Source organism: Chelonoidis abingdonii, chromosome 9, assembly GCF_003597395.2.
Source record: "Chelonoidis abingdonii isolate Lonesome George chromosome 9, CheloAbing_2.0, whole genome shotgun sequence".
NCBI classification, from domain to species: domain Eukaryota; kingdom Metazoa; phylum Chordata; order Testudines; family Testudinidae; genus Chelonoidis; species Chelonoidis abingdonii.
In genome coordinates, this window is record NC_133777.1 from 6,596,882 (window position 1) to 6,608,037 (window position 11,156).

Genomic DNA, 11,156 nt, shown 5'->3' on the forward strand with positions numbered 1-11,156 from the left:
GCAGAAGCAGAGCTTGCGTTAGTTACCAGCAGGGAACGCCAGTGGGCTTAGCAGCTAAACTTGCCAAGCCCTACGCTCAGTGAGCCCGCAGGCGCCGAGCCCCTGCCATCGGTTTAGCAGAGCCACAGCCTCCAGCCCCTCACTGCAACTGGAGATCAACCAACCGGCTGATGGCACCTATCCACACATACCGATACCCCGATCCTCTCTGCCCAGCTGCCCGAGAGTACCACAGAGCGGCACTCAACGACTGGCCTCCCAGGTGGAAAGAAGTGTTGGGAGGAAGTGGGGACACACAGAGCCCCTGGCAGGGAGGAGAGGAGGGGGGACAGGAAAATGGGGGGACAGGAAGAATGAGGGTGCACAGAGCCCCTGGCCTGGGGGAGGGGCAGGAGGAGGGTGCACAGTTCCACATCAGGCGGGGGCCCCACCAGACAGACACGGAGCGAAGAGCCTAGCCCAAGAGAGGCACAGGGCGCTATGGTATGTCCCTTGGTCTCATGCCAGTCCATGAGCTGAGTTTACAGGTGTCTGAATGAAGAGTGCAAATGGTGCATTTCTACAGATACCCTGCAGGGACCAGCAGCTCAGGCAGAGCCATTAACACAGCGAGGAAACAGCCTGAGATCTGGTTTGCACCCACAGCCGGCAGGCGTCCTCTGGAACCGATGAGTGTCTATCCCACACTACACAGGCATCCCCAGCAAACCCAGACTGCACCTGCCTGTGGAAATGGGTCCTGACCGTATCAGACACCGCTGGAGACCAAGCTCCTCCACTGAGCCACAGATCAGTTCAGCCTGACTTTCCTGCCTGCAGGGACCATCTACCGTCTCCTGTCTGCGTGGCCTTCTCAGCCTCTGACCTGTCTCAGGTCAGCTGATTGTAAATGACTGCAATGGACTTGCATCTCCTAGCAGCCAAATGGAGTCCACGTGTTCATTTCACAGAGGTCATCAAACAGCTTTCTGTTCCCACCAGTGGATTCGAACCAACAGCCCAGAGAGGAGAGAGACTCTAGCACTTTAGCAGGGACAGGAGCTAATCTGGCCTCCCTCTGGGTCGGCTCCATGTGGAGGCAGTAAGAGGGCCAGCAGGCCAGGTGCCTTTTCCAGCAGGGGCTGCCCTAACGCAAAGGGGGCAGGCAACAGCCTGAAATCGGCAAGTGGTGAGGCTAGGGGGCTGCCCTGCTCTGCTCTCCAACAAAAAGCATGCGCAGCAAGCTAGGGCTCCCCATTACCTTGGTGAATTTCACCATCTCTGCTACGTCCGGCGAGTCCTTCCCTTTCCGGGATTTCTGCTTGCAGGAATCCCTGGAATAAATCGCAGAAAGAGAATGACAAGTCCCTTTCTGGGCATGAGCTGCTGGGGGCTGGGACGGGGGATCCCTCTGGGGTCAGCACATCTACCTCCCCCATGGATAGGAGCTGTGGGCCCAAGAACTGTCTCCCTTCTGCTGCTGCAATTGCAAAATCTGTGCCTGAAGTCAGGGGCAGCTCCAGGCACCAGCGCTCCAAGCGCATGCCTGGGATGGCAAGCCACTGGGGGCGCTCTGCCGGTCGCCACAAGGGCGGCAGGCAGGGTGCCTTCGGCAGCTTGCCTGCGGAGGGTCCGCTAGTCCCGCGGCTTCGATGGATCTCCTGCAGGCTGGTCCTGTGGCTTCAGCGGACCCTCCATGCTTGGGGCGGAAAAATGTCTAGAGCTGCCTCTGCCTGAAGTTCTGGCACCCCCCACAAACCACTGGCTCCCATATGAGGGTCTGATGAGCAGAACTACCCCAGCTGACACGCAAGCGCTAGCATTGATGGCTGCAGCTCCCACACAGGCTAATGACGATGCAAGCGCAGGCAGGAGGCTGCATTGGGAACAGTGCCAGGTGTGCAGTAGGACGAGAGCCAGGCATGCAGCTGGACTGACTAGAAAGCCCATCAGTGCAGTTCCATAATCAGCCAGAGAGGTCGCGCTCAAGCAATACCAGGCCCTTCCTTCTCTGTATGCTGCCTCCGCAGGCAGCCGTTGGGCTGGGCACTGAGCCTGGGTCTGCAGGGGGGCAGTCAGCCCCAGGATGCCAACCAGGGATCAATTAGCCCCATGTAGGATGGTGCTTTCTGTGACGTGGCTACTGTCCCACTGGGAACTGGGCTGAACCCCACCAAACTCATTGCACACAGGGTCACGGGAGGCTGGAAGGTTAAAGGTCACTCCCCTCCCCTCGGCCAGCACTCACGTCTTTGTCCTCTGCGCCTCCCGGAAATACTTCTTGGCAAATTCCTGCATGGGGAACTGCCTGCCCTCCAGGGCACCGTCCTCAGGAAGCTCGCCACCATACTCCTCCACGCTCTCCGCATAGTCGCTGCCCATGGGGGACACCTGGGGAGAGGGGGACCATGGGCTGCAGGGGATGCAATGTGCACCTGTGCCGCCAGCGTACGACTCCATGGGTCCTAGAACCATTAACCCTCAGAGGAGCTACAGACAGTGCAGCTGCATCCTCCTGGTGCCCACTGATCAGTGCCCCACCTTGTGCCAGCTGCAATCTCTCCCTCCCCAGTTAGCCTCCTACCCAGCTGCTTAACCAGCCCCGAGGATCAAGCCCTCCCCGCCACCCACCCTGACCAACCCTCCGCCCACCCCAGCCCTCTGAGAGCTCCCAGTTTCCAGCACTGCAAGGGTTACTTGGGGACAGTCCCTCACCTCGATCTTCCTGTCCAGCTCCTGAGCCACGGCCGTGGAGGCCACGGCCACTGCCATGGCCGCCGAGGCCACCACTTTGCCCTGCTTGTTCTTGGGTTCCTCTTTCCTGTCCGCTGGCAGGTGAATAAAATCTGGGGCTGCCACAGGCTGGACATACTCAGCAGGGAAGCGCCCCGACCTCCCGTGGATGGCACCAAATTTCCACCCTGCACCGGGACATGTTGTTAACAGCTTAGTGCTCAGACACACACTCCAGCCAGGCTTATACACCCCTCTCTGTCGCGCCGGGCCCGGTTATCGGTCCATCCAACCCCATATGCTCCTGTCTGCTGCGCCACGCCCGGTTATCGGTCCATCCAGCCCTGTATTCACCTCCCTACCCCACCACACCCGGTTATCGGTCCTTCCAGCCCCGTATGCTCCTGCCTGCTGTGCCACGCTCAGTTATCAGTCCATCCAGCCCCGTACGCCCTCCCTGCCGCACTGGGCCTGGTTATCAGTCCATCTAGCCCTGTATGCACCTCCCTACCACACCACACCCGGTTCTCGGTCCATCCAGCCCCGTATGCCCCTCCCTACCGCGCCACACCCGGTTCTCGGTCCATCCAGCCCCGTACGCCCCTCCCTACCGCACCACACCCAGTTCTCGGTCCTTCCAGCCCCATATGCCCCGCCCTGTCGCACCAGGCCCAGTTATTGGTCTATCCAGCCCCGTTTCTTGCCTCCCTTCTCTAGCATTTCAGATCTGTCCATTCAAACCAGCACCCCATACCCTGCTGCCCTAGATCAGACATGCTGTCTCTCAAATCCAGCATCTGCCTGCAGCAGCGGCCAATACCTGGGGCTTGCTAGGGAGACGCAAACTCCCCATAAAGACATCACATAGCCAGAGCTGTGATTGTGTTCAGGGAGGGAAAGGAAGGTTCCTTCCTGACCTCTGCAGAGACCTGTCCTGAAGCACAAGATTTGATTCTCCATATCTCACCATAAACACAGCCAGCCCCCTTTGAAAATCCAGCCACAGTAGTTGACTGGGAATGGCTGGTATTTAGACCCATATATGCTTCCTTTTGCACAACACTGTTAAAGAAGGGGTCTGGGGCCCATACACACTGCACACACTATCCCGTCCTGCATGCAGCAACCTGCTGTTCTCCTGGGGTTAGCTAGAGCTTCCCCCCAGAGACTGGATGGGCTAGGGACCAGGATTACATGGACAAAAGGGGAGCAATCTGGTTACAGTTATGGGCTGTTATCGAGAGCATGGCCAAGGGGGCTGTTAGGACTCCAGCCAGTTCTACAACAGCTTCTCTGCACACAGGGTCTGGAGGCCGTAGGACAAATAACCCCCATGCCCTGCACTCAGCCTGCCCCCTAGAGTGCCAACCGCTGGAGCTGCGTGCCCCATACAAAACCGCCCCTGGGATGGCGTAACAACATCCTCTCCAGATGCACTTGCGCCAATTCCTGTCCGTTCCCCATTAGCATCCGGCTGAGCACGCTCTGCTCAGGCTAATGCCCATGGTGAGCTGGTGCTAATGGGTTTCTCGGGGCCTGGAATGTGCTCATCTCTCCTGGGGAGCTCTGTTTCTCTTTGGTGGACACGTCAGGCGTCCAGCTTCCCCAATCTCTTGCCAGAGCCCTGGCACAGACACCACTAGAGGAGCAGCTGGAAATCTGACAGCAACCTGTGCCCTTAGGCCCGTGCATGGGAAATGGATCATCAGCACCACAAGCACAGGCTTTTACAGCTCAGACTAAAGCGGGAACTCCATTCGCTGGTAGTGATAGTGGGCGCTTGTCCTGTATATGGACTGGCCCCTAGGAGGCGACACAACACACTACGTCAATGTGTTACAGTGACAGAAAGAGGCAGGCCAGGCTACATGCCCTGATGGTGCTTTGATCCAGCCCCAGGCAGTGGAATGGGGTTGGCCATGTGGGCTGCAGTGGGGTCCTTGGGATTCATTGCCAGGATAGGGGGCTGGAGAGCACACGCTTTGTCAGAGGGGAGGGGAGAGCTGGCTCCAGAGAAGAGAGCCCCGCAGGAGAATGGGCGCAGGGGGACAGGGCTCACGCAGGGACAGCACAACACGACACTCCAGAGCCACCCACCAAAGTCCTGGGTGCCCCTCTTCAGCTCCTCCAGGTACGTCACCTTCTTGCGGACCACACATCCATGCCAGTGGTCTGTGGGGAAGGGACAGCCTCAGGGCACCGCGGCAGGACTAAGTGCACCCACCCAACCAGCTCCATCCCCCCACGCTGCCCAACAGCAACCAGGGCTGGGGAGGGATCCAAGCAGCACTCTGCTCTCTGGGGAGGTGGCTGGCAGCGTTCCCTTTGTGGGCCCCAGTGTATGCTATAGGCGGTGGGTGGCCCAGAAGGCTATAAGCCCAGAAGGACAGGGCTGGGTGGTCCCATTCAGCTCATTACGCTCATGCAGGGGAAAGGAGCCCCTGCTAAGACACTCCTTTCCTCTCCTTTGTAAACCGTCCCGTGACTCCCCAAAGGTGGCTCCCAGCAGACAGTGCAACAGCGCCAAGAGCGTCCCGCACTCCTCACCTCTTTCAGGCTGCTCCAGCGGCTGCAGGTGGATGATGTCCCCCTTGTGGAAGCTCAACAGGCTCCTGTCGTCTGTAATGTAGCTCTTCACGGCAACCACGTACTGCGAGTCCTGGCACGTGGGAGAGGGGCTGGGTTTGGTGCTGCTGCGGGAGGTTGTGCATGCACACACACACATGCACACACACACACAGACACAGAATACACTCATACATCCAACACCCCGCTCACATTTAGAATACGACACAAAGACACACTCTGTGCTCAGAGTATAACTGCACAATCAAACACACATGCAGCCTGCTCAGAGTACAACACCCCTCTGTCACACACACACACTACCTCTAGTTGAACACACTTATATACAACTGTGGCCAGGTGACCGGTTCTGGGGCTCTGTATGGAGGTGTAGAGCTCTCCGGCTGATTCACTCCTGCAGCCAGACCAGGGGGCTCTCATTGGCACCAAGACAGAAGTATAAAAGCTTGAGCTTTTCTAAGGCAAAGGTGAGCAGGGTGAGGGACAGGGCAGTATCCCATAGCATGTGTATACTAGAGACCCTTCCCCATGGACTGGGTGCGGGAGATGCCGAGAAAGGCCATTCTGGCTCCATTCCCATGGTTGGCCTCTCACCTTCTTGAGCTCCGTGATAAAATAGTCGATCATGGCCTTCACCTGGGGGGCTTTGGGGGAGAAGAGGATGAGCTTCTCATTGGTCAGGTTGAACTCCAGCATGTGCTTGGAGGGGATGGTCACGAACAGGATATCGGTGTAGCTGCGGCGGGGAAGGATGGGGTTAAAAACCAGTGTAGGAGAGCACAGCTGAGAAAGCCAGAGGGCTGGGCAGAGCAGCGAGGGGGAGATTCGTCTTACTGCCAGACCAAGGGCAGAACTAAGATGCCACATATGTCTCCTATGCGCCATGTTCTCCAGCCACTGGACCCTGGCTGTTTGCCATGGACTTGGATGGAGCTGAGGGGACTAGGAGTCAGGAGTCCTGGCTCGTAGGGCTGGGCTCCATGGGGAGTGAGGGGCAGAACTGGGGGGCCTGGGGCCTGTCCTTTACTCCATCACTGGGAGTGAGCAGTGGACGCACACCAGGACTGTATACAGCAAAGGATAAATCACACTTTGGAGCCTCTCCTCCTGGAGATCCCAAAGCACCACAGGCACTGACCCCCTGGGTCGGTAGGCATGTGTCGGTGAGTATATAGGCGGGTGTCTGTGGGCTCGTGTGTACAGAGGTGTGTGCAGAGGTGCATGTGTGTGTCTATATGCATTTGTGTCTCTGTGCATCCACGCGTGCTTATATGTTTGTGTGTGTATATACAGGGGTGTGTGTATATGGTTGTGTGTGTGTTACTGCTCACAGCACTTTGCAAAAGGAGCTCACAGGCCTGATCTGCACAGGGAAGTGGTTTTGTCTAATTGAATCCATTAAAGCAATTCCTTCAACCCTGCACTCGCTGTTCATTGGCAAGGAACCACCAGGCCCTTGGCTGGAGGCTGGAATTGCCTGGCGTGGTGCGACAGTGCCAGTGCCAGGCAGCATGTGCCCAACCTGACCCTCCAGCACAGCGGGGTGCTGGCAGCCACATGCCAATCCTTCTCCACAGGTGCACGCAGGGCTGGCTCCTCTGCTTGCGTCCCCTTCCTGAGAGCTGCAGGAGTCCCAGTCCTAGGGGACCGGCTGGCCCTGGCCTTACCTGTAGCCCCGCAGTACCCGTAGCTGCTCCCCTGGCATGTTGGTGCCCTTGACCAGCCACAGCAGTTTAATCCCCGTGTGAGACACTGCCAGGATCTGCACCCCGGTGCCAACGCTGCCCTGGGGATAGAAGGAAAGAGGGTACAAGACAAACCAATGAGTATCAGCACCCACCCCGTGCAGCGATGAGCCCTCTTGGACTGGCACGCAGGGCCGGCTTCAGGCACCAGCTAAAGAAGCAGGTGCTTCGGGCGGCCAATACCAAGGGGCGGCATTCTGGCAGCGATCGGGGCGGCATGTCCTGGTCTTTGGCAGTAATTTGGCGGCGGGTCCCTCAGTCCCTCTCAGAGCGAAGGCCCTGCTGCAGAATTGCCGCCGAAGAATGAAGCGGCGCGATTGCGCTGCCGCAGCTTTTATTTATTTATTTTTTTTGCCACTTGACGCAGCAGAAAACCTGGAGCCAGCCCTGCTGTCATGGTAGCAGTGCTGTGCAGAGACCTTCTGCTGTGGAAATGCAGGGAACCAGCCTGATTCACCCCGAGAAGCATTGACAATTCTGGCCCCTGGGATCTTCCTGGGGCCTGTCTCTAAATCCACAATGGCCTCAGGCCTGTGGATGATCTGACAGTCCCCGGAAGGAGGTTTGCATCCCCTGGCCAGCAGAGAGCAGCGGTTACGGGCAGCAGAGGCATCAGACCTGAGCACATCAGGGTCTGCTCCTGAGACCTGTCCCAGCCCCTGGACTATTCCCATGCTCCCTCCTGCTGGGTGTGGGGCAGGCCCTTACCGTGGCGGGGAAGAGGCGGGAGAAGTAAACCTCCCAGCTGTCCCGGGCTGCAATCACAATCTCCTTCTTAACGCTGTCGTCGGCCACTGGGCTGAATGAGTCCAGCTTGTTTTCCGCTGTGGTGAGAAACACACGTCCCCCGCCCCCCCCACCCAAGAGAGAGATGTCAGGTGCTGGCTCCCCCTCCCCAGCCAAAGCGGATCTGCTGCTGGGGCAAGGGAATCTGGGCATGGGGGTCCAGCTGGAGAACAAGGACTTCTCCGTGGGGGTATAAGCTCTGCTCCTTGCTGCGGTACGGCCCCAGACAGCATGGGACAGAGCAGGCGTTTCCGACCAGCGCAAAAGACAACAGCTCCCTGTCACTTCCGGAGACCCAACCTTCCCACTGGGACTGGGAGACCCCTTAATGCCCAGGGCAGGCCAAGCACAAGCAGAACTTGTGACATTCGAGTCCCAGCTCAGACTAAACCCTGGCCCAAGAGGTGAGAGGCTGTGGGGGCCAAACCTCCCGTCACTTTCCAGGAGGGAAGCTTTGCCCTACGCACTAGACATTCCCTGCCCCAAAGAAGAGCAGGGAAGTCGGGCTGGAGAGAGGAGGCCATCACCCCCAGTGGTGGGGAGGCCAGCCCCCCGGCGTGACGCAGGACTCAGTGCGCAGGACTGGGCATTACCGAAGAGGGATTTCATGCGCAGCCGCTCCTCCGGGGTGATCCTAAGGCAGGCGTCGGAGAGCGTGTCGTGGAAGATCTGAGGGGGGAACCCACGATGTTTTGGTTAGGAGCTTCAGGGCCAAGGCCTCTGTGTCCCTGATGCAGTCTCACTGCCTCCTTCCTGTAAGCCCTATCCCACACCCATTGCCACAGTACAGTGATCAGGACACTGGCCCAGCCTCCCTGAAGCCTCTCAATCCTGCTGCAGAACGGGCTGCAAAGGGCAGAGTTTGCCTGAAACACACCACTCCCAGGTGTCAATCCTGCTGGGAAAAGGTTCAGTGGGTCCTGAATCCACCTGCGTTTAACAGAGGTGGGAGTGGCTCTTTACAGAGGACCTAGGGTGTGGGCTGAGCAGTCCTCATGGAGGAACCTTGGGAACAACCCAGCCCAGGAACAAGGCATGGGGTGGACTGTACATTCCTTTTATGAATAAGGCCAAGTCCTAGGCAAGGGAATAAGTAGATCTGAGCCACTACAGCTTGCATAGCCTGTGCTTGAACAGGGCAGGGAAGCTGCTGGCTCCCAGGGGCGTTGCTGAGTAAGAGGAGGCATTTCCTGCAGAAGGACAGACTGGGAAACAGAAGTCACCTTGCACATCTATGGATCTGGGTTCCTCCTACCCCAGGGTCTGGCTGAACCCGTGATTCTGCAGCATGCCTACACCCTGCCCAGACTTTGAGAGAATACAAGCAGACTGAGCTGACAGTACTTTGACTTTCTCAAGTGCTCCCTGCTGAGGATCTCAAGGAATTTTCCGAATGTTCTTTAGCCTTCACAACCACCCTGTGGGGAACTATCTCTGCTGTACACATGGGGAGAGGGAGACAGGGATAGGGGCTGGTTCACTCAAGTTCACATGGCGAGTTTGTAAAAGCAGCAAAGAATCCGGTGGCACCTTATAGACCAACATTGGTCTATAAGATGCCACAGGATTCTTTGCTGCTTTTACAGATCCAGACTAACATGGCTACCCCTCTGATACATGGCGAGTTTGTGACCTAGCCAGGAACAGAACCCAGGATTCCTGACTCCCAGCTCTGGACTTTAAGCCAGAAACTATCCTTCTGCTCTTATAATACAGATAACTCTACAGCAGAAAAAGCTCTGGATCTGGAGCCTGGAACCTGACCTGTCTGAAAATGAGATCCAGCAACAAAGGGTTGTTGAAGTTATCCTTAGGATAGAACACCTGCAAGGAAAGAGATCAGAGGAGCGTGGTCAGGTGCAGAAGGATCCATTAGTGAACAATTCCCTCAGCCTGTGTTACTAGCTGCTGAGATCAGTGACCCTGAAAGGATTTTCACTGCTTAGGCCCTTTATTTCATTCCTCCATTACACTCAAAGTAGGACAGGAACTCTGGGTGACATTTTCAAAGCGCCTGTATAACTTACCACTTATGTCTCATCGAATCTGAAGTGCCTCGGCCACTTTGGAAAACAGGACTTAGGCTTTTAGGCACTTTTGAAAAGGCTACCTCAAGACTAGTCAATTTCACCTCTATTCGCTTACCAGGGAACGCATCAGTGAATACTGCAGCTGAAGATGGGAAGACGCACAAAACTCTTTCTGTTAATAACACGGGCGGGGGGGGGAAGCTGTGGAGCTTTTTTATTTTAATAAAGAATTTAAATTTTAGGCCTTAGCTCCCTGACCACGTCCCTTTGAGGGAAAGTTTCCCTGATTTGGTACATCCGAGAGGCAGTAACGGGCCTGCCTGTGATGTGATACTGATGGCCTCCAGTAGAATGAGGACCTGATCCCTGACTGGAACCCCTGGGAGTTCCACAATAACAGATCACTCATAAATCGTAATAATACCACTCATGTTAACGACACAGCCTCCCACAGTAGCCAGTGAGCCCTTCTGCTTTGAGGTCTCCTGCCATATCCACAGTAACACCTCTCCACTCTCTTCCATTCCATCCTTGCAAGCTCCCCTGCCCTTCTAAAGAATCCCAGGTGGCTGGATCTGTTAGGAACATAAGTTCCTAAGGAGAAAACGGACCCGGAAACGCACTTTCTCCTCCAGGGGCGCTTGCACCTCAGTAGCCTTAACAACCACTAGATGGCACTGTTCCCTCACAGAAACAGACACGGGGTAGTTTTCAAGCCAGTTCTTTTGGGGCTCAGGATCTGGCCTGGGCACTGATTTCCCCTGGCCAAGTGGGTCTTGTGGGAGAGGGAGGAGGGGGCTGTGTGGAGCTGTGCCCCAGGCAAGTACCTCTTTCCTGATATATATCTTCCAGGACACGTTGCGGTAGGCGTAGAACTCCTCGCTGCAGCACCGGTGCAGCTGTGTCTGGACCTGCTCGTGCTCGGCCGGGAGCTCCCGGGAGACGGGGACTGAAAAGAGATTGAAGGCAGAGTGTTCACAGGCAGCAGGGTTAGGTGTTAGTACCATTATACGAGGCACTGGTGAGACCTCATCTGGAATATTGTGTGCAGTTCTGGTCTCCCATGTTTAAGAAGGATGAATTCAAACTGGAAAAGGTTCAGAGAAGGGCTACTGGGGCAATCAAGGAATGGAAAACCTGTCTTATGAAAGGAGCAAAGAGCTTGGCTTGTTTAGCTGTGATGTTATTGATATAAACTGGGACCATATAGAACATGGGTTGCAACCAAGGTCCTGTAGGGGCACCAAATCCTATGTAAAGGGGGTCATATAAAGTGTCTAAGACCAGGTTACGGGTT

The 11,156-nt window shown here is 56.5% G+C and overlaps 1 protein-coding gene across 1 annotated transcript in view; it reads right to left on the minus strand.

Moving 5' to 3' along the window:
• Positions 1-11,156, minus strand: part of MYO15A (myosin XVA) — a 90,159-nt gene that overhangs the window by 25,545 nt on the left and 53,458 nt on the right. Inside the window, 11 exon segments of the mRNA XM_075069069.1 lie at positions 1,241-1,313; positions 2,228-2,370; positions 2,695-2,900; positions 4,810-4,884; positions 5,260-5,371; positions 5,893-6,034; positions 6,966-7,084; positions 7,752-7,867; positions 8,423-8,498; positions 9,594-9,653; positions 10,687-10,791. Of these exon segments, the coding sequence (XP_074925170.1) occupies positions 1,241-1,313; positions 2,228-2,370; positions 2,695-2,900; positions 4,810-4,884; positions 5,260-5,371; positions 5,893-6,034; positions 6,966-7,084; positions 7,752-7,867; positions 8,423-8,498; positions 9,594-9,653; positions 10,687-10,791 (1,227 nt within the window).